Source organism: Ursus maritimus, unplaced genomic scaffold (assembly GCF_017311325.1).
Source record: "Ursus maritimus isolate PB19 unplaced genomic scaffold, ASM1731132v1 scaffold_25, whole genome shotgun sequence".
In the NCBI taxonomy this organism is placed as follows: domain Eukaryota; kingdom Metazoa; phylum Chordata; class Mammalia; order Carnivora; family Ursidae; genus Ursus; species Ursus maritimus.
In genome coordinates this window covers 4,258,290-4,276,384 of record NW_024425008.1, presented here as the reverse complement: position 1 = coordinate 4,276,384, position 18,095 = coordinate 4,258,290, and the positions used below count along the sequence as shown (strand labels likewise).

The window sequence follows — 18,095 nt, the reverse complement described above, 5'->3', positions numbered from 1 at the left end:
TCCAGCCCCGGCCCCGCCCGCACCGGCGGGTGCACCTCCACCTCCGGCCGCGGGGGGCGCTGCACCCGGCTGCTCTCGCGCCGCGCGGCGGGTGGGGACGGGTGCGCGTGCGCGTGCGCGTGGCGGGGGCGGCCGGGACCCCCGGAAAGCCAGCCCTTTTGGGGACGCTGGGCGACTTCCGGATCTCGGTGGGGCGGGAACGCTTAGGGGTCCCGCGGCCTCGCCTGCTGTCGAACTTGCCAGGGCCTGAGCACGGCTGGTGGGAGGGGCGGAGGGGGGGCGCAGACCCGAGTGCGGGTGACCTTGGGTCCCTAGGGTTTCATCTTCCTCCGCACGAGTAAGGCGTGGGAGGGTAGCCCGGGCCGCGAGAGTCCAGGAGAAAAGGCTCCTGCTGCCAGCCGGTAGCCGCCGGGATAGGCCGGAGGGCAGGGGAGCCGTTCCAGGAGGGCTCCTGGTGCACCGCCAGACCGCGGAGGGGGTGGCTCCGCCGGAGGTGGGGCAGGGCGAACAGAGGCCCCCCGTGGCCGACCGCGCCTGTCCTGGGTGAAAGTCAGGACCTGGGAGAAGAGCTGCCCAGGCCAGGAGGCTTCAGTGTGGCACTTCGGGAGGAAGGGGTGGGAAGCCCTGCATCCCTGTACCGCAGGCAGCGGTGGGCGGGGTTCCCCCTCAACTAACCACTTGCACTCGCGCCTTACCCTGCCCCTCCACATGCCGCTCTGCCACTGTCACCCGGTTCTAATGCCCGGTCACTGGCCCCCACCATTGTCTCTGGTGACCTCAACATACTCTTCCATGGAAACTTTATGGAAACACCATGGCCCTGCCCTTGGGGGGGCTTCCTTGAAGGGAGACTGATCATCACAGCCTGAGAGATGTCAGCTGGCCTGGGAGAGTGTGGCCAGGGCAAGGTGGGAGTCAGTGTCCCCCGCAGGCTGGGCTCCCGCAGCCTCTGCCCCTTCTCCAGTGTGCCCGGGACACAGTGGACACCAGCACCACCACCCTCAGGGTGAGTAGGTCCCCGGAGGTCAGGGTAGGGGGCCACTGCAGAAAGGAAGTGGAGACCAAGAGCACCCAGGCTGGGACCCGGGCCTGCCCAAGGTTCCTGCCCCTCTGGTGCCTGAACTATGGCTCCAGGCTGTCGTCCCCTGCGGCCACAGAACTTGGCGAGCGGACCACGGGAGTCAAGGGGGCCAGCCCAGGCTGATCCTGGCTCTCGGGACACTCCTGCTGCAGGGGGGAGGACGGCCCAGCGGATGCACGGCCAGGCCTGTTGGGGGGGGTGGTGGTGAGGGCTTGCGAACCCCAGGCTCCCCCAGACTGGCTGTTGCTGCGAACGGAGGGCTGCGGGGAAGTGGAGGCTGCGTGAGCGGTCCTCACATCGCAGAACCTGCCAGCTATAGGTGGCTCGGAGTGGCCTGCTCTGGGACGAGGGTCTCTTGATTTATGAGTGCCACTGAACAGCTCCGTGAAAGTGGCCGGTGGGGGGGGGGGTGAGGGGCACGATGCCGTAGTCATTCCTTGCACCTGGGGCCCAGAGGGAGGAGAATAAGCCATCAATGCCTGTGTGCACACCAGAGGACCGGCCGACACTTCCTCGCCACAGCTGGCCTCCAGCACTGGAGAAATCGGGGGAAGACAGTCTCTGTTGACTCAGTTTCCCTCAAACTGCCACGGCGGCTTCATCCATCACCGTTCCTTCCTGCGTGCTCCCGCCTGTCTGCAGCTGGAGCCCTCCCTTCCCAGCCTTGAGTTGCCCTGTGGTTCTTAACATCCCCCCAGGCCTCCTCACCCCTGTGGCCCACGTGCGTCACAGCCTCCTGTGGGGTCTCTAAGGCATGAACTAGAGCCTGTCACTCCCCCGGGGAAAACTCCTGGCTGTGGCCATGATGCCTGGCAGACAACCCAAGGAAGGAGCAGACCAGGCTGGCCCAGAGGTCCACCAAGGTCACAGGGCTGCCTCTGCCTCCACTGTCCCTACGGGCATCCCAGCCCCATTTCCTTGGGACGTGCCATGGTGCATTTGTTCCTCTTACAAACCTTCCTCAGAAGCCCCAGCCACCGCTTTCACTGACCAGATCTGGGACACGCGGCCACCGCCAGCTGCAAGGGAATCTGGAAGGGTATTTTCATCCAGACACGCTGAAACCCAGAGCATACTGGGTTCCATCAGAAAAGGGCAGGGTGCTATTAGGTCAGCACCTAGGAGGCTCGGCGCTGCTACGTGACTTGGCCCGGTGGCCTCTCCAACCTCTTCGTGAGCTGCACTGCCCCTCCCTCCGCCCGTGGGACTCGGCTGCATCTGATCCCTCCATGGCCCGGGGGGCTGCGACCCCGCTGAGATGTCAGCTCTCTCCAAGAGGACTGTCCTGAGCCTAGCGGGGTAAATAAAGAGGGCTTATCTGTACAATGCCACGCAACTGTTAAAAACGTGGCCAACTGGAACACACCCATCAGGGAGAAGGTCTCTGTTGAGTTGATTTGTGTCCCCCAAAAAGACAGGTTGAAGTCCTCAGCCCAGGTACAGGGTCTTTGCAGATGTTATTAGTCAAACTGAGGTCATACTGGAGGAGGCTGGGCCCATGTGCCAGTGATTGTGTCCTGATAAAAAGAGGAGGAGACAGAGATGCCCGGGGAGGGGCGGGCAAGTGAAGTTGGAAGGGCAGACTGGAGCAGGATGGCCAGCAGCCGAGGCCACCGCCAGGCGCTGGAAGAGGCAAGGATGCTCCCTGAGCATCTCCAGAAGGACGCACAGCTGCCACCCCGGGATCCCAGACGCCCGGCCTCAGCCCTTCAAGAGAATAAACATCAGTTTGTGCCGTGGGATTTGGTTATGGCGGCCCAGGGAAACTGCTGCAAGGTCACTGTCATCCAGCATGTTTGTGAGCTAACTCACCTAGTCCTCATGCCTATGTCAGCCCCATTCTGCAGATGAGGAAACTGAGGGTCTGGACCTAGGCTGGAGCGTGCCCTGGTCATACAGCTCGGGCTGCCATCAGGGCTGGAGAGCACAGACCAGCAAGCTGGCCCCTCGGACTCCAGGGAGGGGGTGGGGAATGGACACAAGCAAGGCTTCACTCTTAAGAAAACAAAGAATATTTTATTCCTTCAGCAGTTTCTATACAACAGTGACACCACGCGAATAGGGGGGAGTCTTATCTTCCTTGACCCCAGTCAGCCTCCTGGGAGACCGTATCACATTGCCCAAGAGGCTGAGCCCCGCTCAGGATAAAAGAGGCCATAGTCATCTCCAGCTTGTGCAAAACCATCTACCTCCCTGTGCAAATACATGGCCACGCTGTACTGTGTCCACTAACAGGCCCTTCCTCCGTGGCCTCATGGGAACACTAAGCATAAGGAGATTCCCTGGGAGAGACATCATTTGCTGGGGAGTGGGAATCCTCCTACGCCAATCTCCTTGATGACTCCTCTGCACATCTCAGGGAACCCTGGCCACCGGCCAGAGCCCCACACAGTGGCTGACCCATGTCCCCATTTTATAGATGGGCAGCCTGAGGACCAGAGGGTGACAAGCCTTCCCTTCCCGCGGCTGTACTTAACCATTGAGCTCCCCTCCCACTGGCCTGTGCCTGGTCCCCAAGCCCAGCCCCTAGGCTGATACGGAGCCGCCACCAGATCCCAAGCCCGTAGCGGGTCAGTGGGAGTGGCGGCAGCAGGGGCATGCCCAGCTGGGCCACGGAGCAGCTGGGGTGCATTAGCAGAGCATTCGGTTCCGGGACACCAGGGGGCACCCGGAGCTGCCTCTCCGCCCCTAAGAAAGACCTGACAGGTGGCCGATGTGAGGTTAGGCGCTGGGTGGCCCATCGGTGGGTCGTCAAAGACCCCACGGTGGTGGCGGCCCGGATCCCAGGAAAGGGCTGGAGCGTCGACTGGGCTTCCGAAGACTCCCAAGCAACAGCGCCAGGCTCAGCGCGGGGCGCTCCACGCCATCATCGCCGAGCTCGGTGACTGTACAGCGCGGGTTGGAGGCTCCCTATTTGCCGGCGCAGGACACCGCGGACATCAAGTCTGCGGCCAGGGCCCCCCGGCTGGTGCGCGGCAGGCAGCCCAGGCCCGCTGGGGTCCAGGGCCCGCGGCCCCCGGGCGCCGGCCTCACAGGCTGGAGGGCTGAGCCAGGCCGGACCCCGAAGGGGCGGCGGGCGCGGCCGGCACGGCCTCGCCGTCGGGCCGGGGCTCGGGGCCGCGCGCGTACGTGAGCACCACGGTGACGGTGGCGAAAGTGGCGGCGTTGACGGGGAAGGCGCGCAGCAGCGTGGAGGCCAGGCCGCGCGTGAACACGCGCCAGCCCTCGGCGCGGTAGCTCTGGCGCACGCAGTCCACGAAGCCGTCGTAGCGCGGGGCGCCCCGCAGCCCGTCGGCCTGCAGCCGCGACTTGACCACGTCCACGGGGTAGGTGGACAGCCAGGACAGGATGCCCGACGTGCCGCCCGCCAGCAGCAGCTTGGGCACCAGCAGCCGGTCGCCGGGCTCGCAGCCGAGCGCGCGTGTCAGCACGTCGTACGCCAGGAAGTAGACGCCGAAGCTGGGCGTCTCGCGCAGCAGCGTGGACGCCATGCCGCGGTTGACGCCGCGCACGCCCTCGCGCCGGTAGATCTGCGCCAGGCAGTGCAGCGAGCCGCGGTAGGTGCGCGCCGGCCCCGCGTCCTGCAGCTGCAGCCGCGTCTTGGCCAGCTCCATGGGGCAGCAGATGACGCACTGGATGGCGCCCGCCGCCGCGCCGGCCAGGAACTGGTTCAGCGGCGTGTCGCGGCCCAGCGCCCGCAAGGTGTTGCCCTGCACGCCGAACACCAGCGCGTTGATGAAGGTGAGCCCCATGAGGGGCGAGCCCAGGCCCTTGTACAGGCCCAGCACCTGCGGGGCGCACGGACACGCGTCAGGCGCGCCCCTGCGCCTGCTTGGGTGGCCCGGCCCGCCTCCCCAGGACCCTGCCTGCAGGGAGGGCGGAGCCCCAGCACACCCCCCAACCCCGTTCAAGAGGACCAAGGCGAATTCTGCTAGAACCCATGTCCTGGATGTCAGAGGCCTGGGCATTCGCACCTTCCCATTTCCCAAGTCCCCATTTGCCCATGTCCCCGGACACCTTCTCCAGCTCTGCGGTCTGGGGCCCAAAGCATTCTAGAAGCTGGTTCCCCACCGCCACCCCTAGGCCCAGGCCACTCACACTCTCCTGCTTGATGATTGACTGGAAGCAGTGCAAGGTCCCTCGGTACTGAGGCTTCTCCACGCTCTGGACCTGAAGCCGCACCTGCAAGGACAGGGCCCAGTGAAAGGTGGGCGAGCCCAGCCGAAGCTCCCAGCTCCCTTGCCCCAGCACTCAGGACAGCCCGCAGAGCACGCTTCTGCAGGCCCAAGGCTGGTCGCTGGAGGCAGGGAGCCAAGTAGCTTTCTACGGCTTTTGGAATTCTGGGATGGGGCAGGGCCGGGTGTCCATGCCTCTTGGGGCGGGGGATATCAGTGGGCAACAGCCGCAGACAGCCAGTTGCACAGGGGGTAGAGGGTCCCCAAGATCTCAGAGAAGTAGAGGCTAAGCCTCTGGTTGTGTATGTCTGCACCATGTGCGGACAGCGGAGCACAAAGCATTTTCCCAGACCTCCCCACTGTCCTGGTGGCAAACCATGGCTGGTGCCGGAGGGACTCCCCACTTAATTCCTATCACCCAACTCCCCTCCTTGGGGGCTGACAGTGCTGCAATGGGTGTTAAAAGCAGTGAGCCCTGGACTCTGAGGGACCCCCTCATTTCTGCCAGTAGCCCCTGGTGAGGACAGTGGTCGTGAGTTAGCAAAGCAGTGACAGGAGAGCAGCTGATAGCTCCTTGGTGACTATGTCACCACCTTCGGGACGTGGGGGCTCAGGCCAAGCTGCTCTTGGAGCCCTGTCCAGAACCTCTTGATTTTATTCTCTGTTGACAGAGAGCTTATCTCTGTGCTTGATACGCAGGCCCCACAGTGTGGAACTGGAGCACATTTCCCGAACTCAGAATCCAGGTCATGGGGGTGGGGGGTGAGCTAGGTTAAGTCATGTGCTCAGGAGCTGACTCAGAAATCACTATCACAGCCAGGGCCACAGCACAAACACCCCTCCATGCCCGGCAGCACCAGAGGGCCTAACCCTGGAATCACCAGCCAAGGTGGGTGTCATTACCCCCACTTCAAAGATGGGAACACTGAAACTCAGAGATGTTTTGCAACTTGGCCAAGGCTGTCTATCCTCTCCAGTAACAGGAGTGGCTCGGCTGTGTTGGTCAGGGCCAGAGCGGGGTGAGGTGCTGGCTGCTAAGAGCCTTCCAGTGGATCTTCTCTTGCCAAATGCACTGACAAAAGAATGTTTCTGAAGAACAAAAAAGCACCATCTCTGCACACGAGGACCTCTGCAGTTGGCAGCCACTGCTCTGAGAAGCGGCTGACAAGCGAGGGCACCATGCAGGGGTCACCCCAGCTCCCCTTCCCACCCTGGCTGCCCGCCCCGCTCGGGCCTGGCAGGGAAGGGGTGGATTTGCAGTGGAGAAAAGCAGAAGCGCTTGTGCAACTATTAACAACATATTAACACCTTAACACTTAATAACGTATTAACACCTTGAGCTCTGCTCAGGTTGTTTTTGCGATGAGAGGTTTCTCATTTCCCTTCCGGGTTCTGGGGTCTCTGGTAGGACATTTCTCTCTCTCGTGCAGCCCCTAACTGGGCCATGTGAGCGGATTTCGGCCACATGTGGATGGCGGCTTGAAGTCCCTGTAGGTTGAACGAGCTCTTGCCAGGCTCAGGCCAGCTTGGGTCCCACGGGGAGCACGGAGGCCCCCTCCCCTTTGCTTGTGACCCCTGGACCCGGGCTGAGCACTCGCTGGCTGGCAGTTTGGGGGACCAGGTTTGGGGGTGAAATGGGGCCCGAGTCTTGTAATCTCTAGAGTTGAGGTTAACATCCCATTTGAGGATTGGGGGGCCTGCCCCTGGAAAAGTGATCATTGGCACACATGCTCAAAAGGTTCCCAGCTCTCCACCGGGCTGGGAGACCCCCAGTGGGAAGACCCTCTGATCCAGAGGGGGCTGATTTTTCTCCACCAGCCCCACCTGGGTCCCCGCCCCAGGACCTGGGCCGGGCCCAAGCTCACCTCAGGCCCTCCCTGTCCCCTGCTAGTCAGGGAGGGAACTGTGTGGGGTGGGGAGAAGGAGGGGTGTTCATGCCCAGGGTGTGGTTCAGCGAGGACAGAGGAGGGTCAGGTGCCCCTGGTCTATACTTACTAGCGCTCCCCAGGGTGAGGCTTACGCTCATCTACAACAAAGTTACAGTTTTGCTACAGATGGAGACAGCCCCTAGCTTAGAAAGTAAAGGCGGTTAGAGCAACATAAAATGTCAACATCACATCCAGGCACGGAGCCCCCAGGGCCCAGCCCCCGACCTCCCGGGACATCCCCTCCCCTGCCCTGGGATGGCCACTCCCCGGCAAAAGCAGTTTTAGACCCAGTGTCCCTGATTACTGTCATGTCCTTGGCAGTAGAAAGGGGAGGGGTTGCTAGGAGGACTGGGGGACTTCTGGGGGGGGCTGACCTTGTTCTGCTCTCCCCAGGCATGTGCTTCGCGATGACTGGTAGATTCATGCACTTGACATGTGTGCACTTTTCTACATGTGTTAAATTTCAGTTAAAACAACAGAGCTACTGAAGTCAATCCCACTTTGGCCGAACTCAGGAATATATATGGGTCTGTGTACATTTCTGTTTTTCAGCAGAGATCACTAATGAAGGTTGGGGAGAGGATCTATGAAGGACTGGGTTTTGTTTTGTTTTTAGTTTATATGTCTCTATAACGGTTAAAAATTTCTTTACAACCTACATTGCCTTTGTAATAGAAAGGAACTAAATAACTGGGTATGTACGTGATGATATTTTAAAAATACCACACGCCCGTGGCAGGCACGATGGTGGAGGGGGTCCTGAAGGAAGTGCACAGAGTGGGAAAACGGATTTGTCAGTATACGGAAATAAGGAGCTCTTCTACCTTTCCCAATTTTCTTTTAATAAGAATTGTTTAACTCTTATGCTGGAAAAGAGCCAGTAAAAAATAAGGCAACTGGGCTCGGGGCGGGGGGCGGGGGGGACGGTGGTGTGCCTGGATGACTCGGTCGGTTAAGTGTGTCTGTCTTTGGCTCAGGTCTTGATCCCAGGGTCCTGGGATCGAGCCCCACGTGGGGCTCCCTGCTCCCCGGGGAGTCTGCTTCTCCCTTTGACCCTCCCTCTGCCCCTGCCTGCCGCTCTGCCTGTGCTCTCTGTCAAATAAATAAAATCTTAAAAACAGAAAAATAAGGCCACTGGTGACACAGCATTAAATTAAACCAAAGGAGCGTGTTCCCTGATAGCACAACACAACAGTGAGCCCGTAACTAGGATGAGAGGGGTCTCGAGTTGAGTGATGAGCGGATTACTGGGGGCGGTTCTTCCTATCCATGAGAAGCCTGGCTCTTAAAGACGGGTGTGCGCAGATGTGATGCAGGTGGGCCGCCGTGGCCAAAAGGACTCACCAGTGGATTTCTTCAAAGACCATTCTCCAGGGGTGAGGTAAGGAATAGGGTCCTAGGGGCAGGAGCTCTGTGGGGTGGAGAGGCTCCTGCGCCCAGTCACTGCCGGGGGTGCGGGTCGTGGCCCAGGAGCTCAGAGGGGGCCAGAGCCACCAGGACAGAGTCCTCCCCAGCCTGGGGGTCCCTGAGGAGGGGGCCCAGTGGGAGCGGGGCTAGCTGAGGGGGGCCTGGCCATGCCCAGGCCGAGTCATGGCTCAGAGAGACCTGGCCCCTGCGAAGCTGGGCTGAGGAAGCAAATCCAGAGTCACTTCTTGGCCAGATACAGAGGCATTTACCACATGTGACACGAGATCTGAACACAGCAGAGCGCAGACAATGCCAGGCTCTCCTGGGCTGCTCCGGCCTGTGGGCCGCGCACAGGCAGCGGTGAGGACAGGCTCTCGGCGGGCCGTGTGGAGACACGGGCCGCTGGGTGGGAGCAAAGCCTGCTCCTTCCGCCTTCTCCCTGAACCGCATACGATGGGATAGGAGGAGGTCTGCGCTGCAGAACTAGCATTTCGTGCGACCCAGACTTGACTGACGAGCATCCGGCACCACAAGGGCCTCCGTAAACTTGCCCGCGGCCTCACGCAGCAGATGAGAACCCTGCGCCCCGAGGTGAAGCAGCCGGCCCCAGGTCACACAGCAGATGGGCTAGCAGGGGGCCTGGACCTGCGCAAGGCCTCGGGCAGAACTCGTTCAGGTCAGAGCCGGTAAGTGAAGCTAGGCCCTCAGGCCTGCCCTGGAGGAAACCCCAGCGCTGAGGTCCCGAGTCCTTTTCTTGCCCAAGGACCACCTGACTTCCACTGAAAAAAGAGGGGACAGGAAATGACCTCAAACCCAGCTAGGGCTGACATCCTTGCCTTGGCCGTCCCCAGTAAGCACTGCCAAGTTCAGTGTTTACAGTGGGTCACAGGGTCTGGCCTAGTGCCCTGCTGCTTACAGCTCGCGCTGATTCCCGGGTGAAGCCTGCAAGGAAAAGTCCAGACTTGGCTGGTTTCAGGACTTAAAACCCCAACAACAGGGACAAAATCCTATTTGGGAATTTGCAGCTGGAGAACATGGATTTCCTTTGTTTCCATTGTGAGCCTCTGAGAACCTGGATTTGGACAGTTTATCGCGGAGGAGCTGTGGACCGAGTGCTCGCCCCAGGGCCACACTCTGGAGCCACGAACTCCACACAAGTGCACACCAGCCCTTGGGAACCAACTGCGCGATTTCGCGCCGCGGTGATTACCACTCGGTGAAGATCGCATGCGTGGGAAATACTGACAAGTTCGGGTTTTTGTCTCTCTGTATTCTCTCTCTGAACTGCTCTTTCTTTCGAGAAGACGTCTGGAGGGCTTCTGCATGGGAACAGTGGGTGGCCCCCGCTCTGGGAAGGGGAAGGCTGCCCGTCAGCCTCTCAGTCTCAGTCTCAGGGGCCTCTAAGTTCAGCCCCGAGCTGGGAGAGGCAAGGCCAGACCCAGAAGGAACGCGGACACACAGCCGTCCACCTGGGTGTCACAGAACCCAGCGTCTACCTGTATTCCAGAACCTGTGGGAAGACCGCACAGGTGTTCCTAAGGTGGTCACTGGAAGGGGGCCTCCCGCCGCCTCTGCCCTGCAGGCCTCTGTGCACGGTCTGCGCCTCCACAAAGACCTGAGAGGAAAACTGTGACAAGACACTCACCTTGACCGTGTCAAATGGGTGTCCCACGAGCACGCCTGCCACACCTGGAGGGAAAAAGGAGGACCATCACCCGGATGCCTCAGAAACCTGCAGTGGGGGGGGGCTTCCGCCTGGGAGGACCGCGTGGGAGCCGCCTGAAGGGAACAGAGAACGTGTGCCAGGTGCCTACTGTGTGCCAGGCGCCTACTGTGTGCCAGGCACCCTGTGAGCTCCTTTGTCCTCAGGTCTGCGTGAGCAGGGAGGGTAAGAGGGTGACATCCCTGAGGACGAGCCAGGATCTGTCCAACTTGAAGTTGGTGTCTCTCCCTCCCCTGCTACTCTCCGACCACACCTGACAACAGAAGTTGTCTCTCCCCCCAACCCCCTCCCCCGCCCGGCCCCCGCAAACACCTCCAGCATGGCACGGGGGCCCAGACAGTCACCCAGATGTGAATTTTCCCGCTGCCACTCATCAGATGGCCCAGCTCACAAGGAACTCGAGGTCTGCGTCTCACTCTCCTCCCCTGTACCAGGTGTGAGCCTCGGTCCCCCCACCCTCACCCTCCTCACCCTGCGTGCTAACCCGGGACCCGAGGCGAGGCACGGAGGTATTGCAGACACGGGCCGGCCACTCCCTTCCCTGCAGGGGCGGCACCTGCTGCCCAGGGAGTCAGTTCCCGACTTTGCATCGTGGGCCTTTGTGATCTGCCCGATATGATCGGTTCAAGCCCTGCCCAAACCCAGCCCCATCTCGAAGGACAAAGGCTCACTCCCCAAATCGGCTCCTAAATACTTTTCAGAGTCCTGCGTGCTGTTCAGGTGTAAATATCACCGGGAATCAGGCACCTTGTTTCCGCATTCACGGAAGGAGAAGGGGAGGCTCAGTGAGGTGCAGTAACCCGAGCACCAACTCCCACGCCTTCCTCCCGAGAATTTTGTGTGTGACTTTCTTAAAGTTCTCCTTTTACTGCTAGGAGTATCTATAATTAAGACAGTTACTATTTGTTGAGTGACAAACAGTAACATTTCTACCTGGGGGTCACTGTTGTTAGTTTCGTATGTGTACTAACTCTCCCTCTTCTATGTAAAGAAAGGACTATTAGCCCATTTTACAGATGAGGAATGGGAGGCCGAGAGAGTATGTCCACGCTGCACAGCTCCTTAGTTGGTGGGGTGAGGCTCTGAACCTGGATCTTCTGGGCCTGGAGCCCTCCTCCTTAACCACTCGTCTTTCCTGCCCCCTGCTGGGGCTGGGTATCGTGGTGGGCGCCCAGAGGTTAGTGGGGATCACTATGCAGCCTCTTTACAACTTGCAAATCTTTGTAGGGTGTCCTCTCCATCCTGTTCCATGCTTCGGGCCTTAGAATCCACTGTGTTTGATACTAACTTTGCCAGTCCTGCTTTCTTTTTGGTTACGTGTGCCTGGTATAGCTTTGTGACAGTGAACTGTCAACCTGGTCCTCCTGCTTTGTTCTCGATGCTCCTGGAAAGGAGCTACAGCTCAGCTCTGGCCTCTGATTTTGCCAAGACAGGACATCTGACCCGACTCTATCTTATTTTATGTGAATGAATTCTCTTACTCCTTTTCCTTTCTGCATCTTTGCTGGTTCGGGCAAACTGCCATTTGTCCTCCTTCTGCTTGTTAACGTTTAAGTTCAGCTAAAGGTTACTTCTTGTTTCTAACCCTTAGAATCATTTTGTAGACACAGGCTAAGAACCGTTGACCCCCAAGGCTCTCTCTGCCCCCCGCTGCCCCACCCCAGGAACAGCCACCCCAAGAAGGTCCCCACCCCTGTAGCTTCCCCTTCTATCCCCTACCCCACACACCCAGAGACCCCACGAGACTCAGAGCTGTTCCCTCTCCTCCTCACCGCTACCCCCTTCTGGGGGTCTCTACTCTGATCAGTTGCCATTTTTCTCAGAGGTAACATTTAGGGCAACGGCCTCCGCATTCCTGCTCCTCTGCAAAATCTATCTCGTTAATGCTGTCAGGGAACAAGGGACCTGTGCTCTGGTGAGGCTCTCAGCCGAGGCCAATATCCCAGAATCTTCTGGCTTCTGCTACTGCAGCTGAGAAATCTGTTGCCAGTGCGTTTCTTCTCCTTTGTCAATAATTGATGCGTTCTATCAGGAAGCCTCTGAGATTTTATCTAGATTTCAGGAATGTCACCAAGATGCCAAGGGTGTGTCTTTTTTTTTTTTTTTTTTTAAGAGTAACCCTGCCTGGTACCACACCAGCGCTTTCATTCCCCAGACTCAGGCATTTTTCTGATCACAGAGAAAATTTCCACTCTTATGTATTCATCCTAATCATATCTCCAGACCTTTTCCTCCTTCTGGAACCCGTAACATCCACAGGAAGATGAAAAGACAGCCCCAAGGCGTCTTGTCCCTCAAGACTTCCATACCTGCGTCTCTGGTCTTCTGAGACACACTTCGTTTCTATCTTTTGCAACCCACCTTCTTTTTTTCGTTTCGTGTTGTAAATTTTCTATATTTGAACACCCTAGTTCTAGAATTTATTTTCTGGGACTGTAGCTGATTTCCTGTGGTTTTGGAAACCTGATACTTGCCTGGGGTATGCTGTTTGGCCTTGCTTCTCCAGCTCTGGGCCCTTCAGGCCCTCCCTGCCCTCTGCAGCCAGGCCCAGCTGTGGGGTCCCCAAGAAGCACACACTGGAAATGCAGGAGGTTCCCTTCCTGCGGCCCGTCCTGCCTCTGACCCCAGACTTGCCCAGGTTCTGGCACCAGCCTTCACCAGCCTCCAGCATGGGAGGGGATGACCCCCACCCCATCAGCCTCCATTGCCAAGGCCTCCAATGGCAGTCATTTGCATTCCTACTTTCCCCAGAGGCTCGGTTCTCAGCCCTCAGGGGAGGGGCTTCCTGCCTCACCTAGGACATCCCCACTCACAGGAACAGAGGGGCCTTGGGGCCCACCTCCATCAGGGCCTCCTGTCCCCCAAAGCCTTATCCTTTTAACCTCACAGTTACCTTGAGAGCCAGGAAGCCCTGCGAGACCAGCTCCCGAACAGGCCACTGAGGCGGCCCAAGTGGACCCTTTCTGCCACCTCCAAAGCCAGTGCCCACTGCCGAACGTAAGCTGGATTCTTAGAGGCACCCTCAGCCCATCATGGCCCTCCAGGGTAGGAGGGGGGTCCACTCTCCCCAGGCAGGATTCCCGGCCCCACCATGGAGGTGCTCTCCACACCTTCTCCTATCCACGCCCTGGGCAGGGAGAACTCCGTTCAGAACACAGGGTGTCAGCGAGCTGAAGACCCGGCACCGACCCCCTGGTAGGGAGCGTAGGTAGGCCTTCTGACCGTCCCAGGGCCTGAGCGCCGGGATGCTGTCAATCAAGGTGCCTGCCCCACCTCCCAGAGGGCGACATTGAACACGTGACCCGACACTCAGCCAATCAGAGGTGAGGTACTCTTCTCCCTCCCAGGAATCTGAATCTAGAGGGACCCCAGGGCACCAAAGAGAAGCACCGCCTTCACCCTGCCCTGAGCCTCCAGGCCAGGAGGAGTCGAAAACGAAGTAACTAGGCGGGGCCTCTAGGGCCTGGGCGCCGAGGTGGGAGTGCTACCCGGCTTGTTTCCTAGACAGTCCCTCTGCGCAGGCTGCGCCATGCCAGGGACCCAGAAGGCCAGCCAGGGGTACAAGGAAAACCAAGTCACTGTCCCACTAGTCCCTCCACTTCTCGAGACCAAGGTTTCTCCTGGGTCAAATAAGAGCTGGAGAGGATCCCAGGGGGGAGCGGGGGCTGACGAGCCTCGCCAAGAATCTTTGTGGCAGCCAATTCCATCCTCAGGCACCTGGGAGACTCAGGCCTCCGCTCACACAGCAGGGACGGGGGTGCGCACCGCCAGCCCCAGGCTTGTGCCTAGATCCGAGGGAGGCAGTGGGGGCGGGGGCTGTGGCCTATAGCTGGGTGTGGTACTGGACTCTTATCTCGCCCCAACCCTGGAGCCTGGACAGGATCTCCTGGGTGGGCCTGGTAAGGATGGGCAGAAGGCATTCCAGGAGCGGCCCTTTGTGAGCAAGAGCCTCGAGTGACTGAACACGTGTGCCTGGGGGGATGGGTCCCTACGCAGGCCCGGCCTTAGGATGAGTGGTCCTACCCCAAACCCCACAGCTTGCAAGGGGCTCCCAGGACACCCAGGAGAAATCAGAAGAAATCCTGCCCCTCTGGGGGAAAGAACCCACACTCCCCAAGAAGTTGGGAAGGGTCTTTGCACGTGGGACAGCCCACCTTCATGGAGCCATCACTTGGGTGGGGGCTGGGTAGAGGGGGAGGGCTGGGTAGAGGACAGCCTGGGGCACAGGAGGAGCCAGCAGGGGTGGGGGCAGGTGCCGCCACAGGAGAGAAAGCAGGAGTGGGGTCATTGGGGGATAGGGGAGCTGAGAGCTGGATCTGCAGAGGCTTCCCCCTCCTGTCTGCTCTGGCCTGGGCTTGGGAGAAATGCACCCATTTATGAAAAGCCCTGGGGTTTTCCCTCCTTCAGCAGGCTCCAGCCCGGTGGTTTCCTGAGGCCCGACTGGGTAACAGTCCGGGAAGTTCTTAAATCTCTTCACACACATCACTTCCCTGGCACACTGTCTTCTCCACCAGTCTCCTCTTGCCCAGAGTAGGACGCTCAAACTGCAGAGGTTTAAATGCCTGAGGCCACTGCTAGTCCCTCCTCTGGCTCCAGGGAGCCCAGCGCCAAACGCCAGCAGATAAACAGGTGCTGGAGGAGAGAAGCCCACCATCAGCGCAGGATTAGGCCTGGGGTGACGCAGCCGACTCCTAGCGGCTCCTCTGTCACCTCGGTGGGGAATACCTGTTAGCTAAACCTGGCTCGCAATTAATACCAGTTGCGTAAATTAACTCTCCAAGTAAAAGCAGAGAAACTACAGGCCAAACAGGGAAGTGGCCAGCCTGGTGCCTCGGACGCCCCACAGCAGAGCCCCACTGCACACTGATTGCTGCCTTCTCGGGACACAGGCTTGGGGAGGACCCTAGCAGCCCGGCCTGGGTGAAGGTGCCCCACATCAGTGACACGCACGCGTGAGCACGAGGGCTAGTCCACGCCGCCACCTGGGTGGAGTCGCCCCCCAGCAGCTCAGGGAACGGCGTAGGAAGGTGCGGCGTGCCAAAGCGTGACTCGGCGCCTGGGGTCCGGCGCCTGGGGTCCGGCCGGCGCCCTTCAGTGCCCTCCAAGGCCAGCCCGCCGGGGGGTTGTCCTGTGGCCCCAGCCCCGCCCAGACATCTTTGCGGGGAAGAGGGTGGAGCCAACCCCAAACTTCTCGGGCCCTGGTAAGGGGCTCTGGTCCGGGTGGGCGCGGGCCGGGGATGCAGGAGCAGGGGAGGGAGATGCGCCCGAGGCCTCGGGCGAGAAGGGCGCAAGGGGCGCTGGTGCATCCTCCTGGCAGTCCCAGCCTTGGCCAAGCCACCGTGCTGCCCCGGCGCCCCAGACCTCTCGTCCGGACGTGCCCCGAAGGACTTAAACGACGCGTGCCCTCGCGAACTGCGCGCTAGACGCCCTTCGGGCCTGCAGTCAATTCACGCCCACGAGAGCCCAGTGAGACGAGAGCATTGTTATCCCCCATTCTGCAGGCGACGAAACCCCGGCCACAGGGTGAGCCGCCGGGGCCCAGGGCTCGCAGGTGAGCCGGCCTCCCATCCCGCACGCCTGGCTCCGGCATCCCGAGATCGGGCGCTCGGGGCGAGAGCCGCCCGCCTCCTTACCCCCAGCGCATCCAGCCAGGAAGTCGAGCGCCATTGCCGGGTACCCGGTGAGGCCGCCCTTCCTCCTCGTCCTTCTCCTTTGGCCCCTCGCCGGACGGGTCGCCGTCGGGGGTTCCCCGGGCTCGCTGGATTAGGGCTCGGCCTGGCCGCCGCTCCTGGCGCGGAGCCCGGGGCCGGCCGGGGTCGGGGGTCGGCGGCGGCGGCGACTCGGTGCGCGGGTCCTCGGTCCGCGCACGTCCCTCGCTGACCGGCTCGCTCGCCCTCGCTGCTGTCCGCCGGCTGCCGGCGGTCCCTCACTTCGGGCCGCGCGCCCCGCCCCTCGGGCCTGCCGGCCGGGCCCCGGCGGGGTGCAGAGCGCGGCCAATGGGCGGGCGAGGCGCGGACAACACCCCGGGCCCTGCGCGCCGCCGCCGCGCCTCATTGGCTGGGCGTGTCCGGGGCGGGAGGGGTGAGGGGGACGTGGAGGGCGGGGGAGGCGCACAGGCGCTGCAGACAAAGAATGTGCTTCGTGCGCCCGCCCGCGCCGGTGCGGGCGGGAGAGGCGGCCCGGTGCGCGCGGCGGCGGGACGGTGGGGCCGGGCCCGGGAGTCCGGGGCCTGACGGCGGCCTGTGCGGGGCGGGAACCTCCCGGCGTGCGCGAGACGGGTCCGCTGAGTGGGAGGCGGGGTGTGCTCGCTCTGGACCGGACCCGGGGGCCTGGGGCTAGATCCCGACTCCGCCGCCGAACCCCGGGTGTCTGCCCGTGTAATGGGGACACAGGCGCGACAGCGGGCGCCTAGAGCCAGGACCCTCCCAGGCTCGGACACTAGCTGTGATACCCCGCGGGCGGCGAATCGCCCCTCCGCCTGCGCGCCCGCCCGGCCCGGCATCGGGGTGTCGGGATCCGAGCGCTCCCGCCCTCCCTGGCGGCGGGGAGCGAGCTGGAAAGGAGAAGAGGGCCGTGGGGCGCCCCTCGGGGGCCCGCACCTGCCCGCGCGCTGCGGGGCCGCGGGAGCCTCGGAAGGGTGCGGAGAGGGGCAGGTTCCTGGACGGGCTGAGAGCGGCGCGGCGGAGGGGCGGCCCGCGAGGCCCTGGGACGGGGCGAAACGGCCCATGTGGGAGGGCTCTGGGCTCCAGGCGTCGTGGTGAGCCGGGCGGCCGGGGGACGAGGGAGCAGAGGAGGAGTCGGTCCGACGTCGTCTGCCCGGGGAGAGTCCCTGAGATTGGCGGTGGCAAGGACCCTTGCCTTCAGAGACCTGCCCTGCCCTGTTCCCCAGCGCCTCAGGAGGCCTGGACTGTCCGGTTGGGACTGGACTTGGCTGGGCACTTTCTCCTTCACAATGAGGGTGAGATAACACCTTTCGGGCCTGGGGCCCAACTTCCTTCTTCACGTTCCTGTGGTTGGGACCACACTCCCTGCGGTGTTTCCGGATTGCAGGTCACACAGTTCTTTTATTCTCACTGTACCGTTTCTGAAATTGGGACAGGGATTACAATGGATCTGTTACCCAAGGTTTTACAGATTATGTATTTCTGACACTAGGGTATATGTCAGCTAAGCAGTGATCCATGGTGAGACGGAGGCCACCAGGAATCCAACAGTCATGTGTCGTTTCCTTTTATTCTTCTAGAATCTAGATAGAACATTCATTAAGCAGAAACCCAAACCCAGGTCTGCTGACTCCTAGTCCAGTGCTCGTGATGGCTGGTGGGCCCTGAACCAGGGGTCTGGAGGCCCGGGTTTGAATATCGCCAGCTTCTGACCTCAAGGAACCAGAATAGCATGTGGGCCCCAGGAGAAGCCCAGACCCAAAACAGGGGCAGGAGTTGACTGTGGGGACACTCCAGCGGCTGGAGGCCTCCAAGGCATGACAGTTAAACTACATCCAGGTGACTCACCCCTAGGAACACTTGTCCCCTGGTTGCCAACGCCTCCGGAGGTGAAGCACGATGATGTCTGCAGCTACCCCTGCTTTTGGAGGTTTGAGAAGGAAGTCAAGTACCCTAACGGGGCAGTAAGTCAGAACCTTATGATGAAACGGCTGAGAAGGAAACAAGGATGACCTGCTTTATTTATTTATATATATAATTTATACATATACATATATATATATATTTAAGATTTATTTATTTTAGAGAGAGAGCACACAAGCAGGGGGAGGAACAGGA

At 60.7% G+C, this 18,095-nt stretch overlaps 1 protein-coding gene across 5 annotated transcripts; it reads right to left on the bottom strand.

Annotated features, from left to right (window-relative positions):
- Positions 1–3,077: 3,077 nt before the first annotated feature.
- SLC25A29 (solute carrier family 25 member 29) lies at positions 3,078–16,167 on the bottom strand. Of its 5 annotated transcripts, XM_040641430.1 has the most exons (6): positions 15,948–15,994; positions 10,237–10,280; positions 7,252–7,327; positions 6,591–6,744; positions 5,180–5,263; positions 3,078–4,869 (listed from the first exon to the last, which is right to left on the bottom strand). In XM_040641430.1, exon 6 carries the CDS (start codon positions 4,831–4,833, stop codon positions 4,111–4,113), a length of 723 nt encoding a protein of 240 aa, XP_040497364.1. In that variant the 5' UTR covers positions 4,834–4,869; positions 5,180–5,263; positions 6,591–6,744; positions 7,252–7,327; positions 10,237–10,280; positions 15,948–15,994; the 3' UTR covers positions 3,078–4,110. The 5 variants fall into 5 exon arrangements, with proteins under 5 accessions (XP_040497364.1, XP_040497366.1, XP_040497365.1 ...); XM_040641432.1 differs by lacking the exon at positions 7,252–7,327 and having other exon boundaries at positions 15,948–15,965; XM_040641431.1 differs by lacking the exons at positions 10,237–10,280; positions 15,948–15,994 and adding an exon at positions 7,559–8,091.
- Between the last annotated feature and the right edge of the window lie 1,928 nt (positions 16,168–18,095).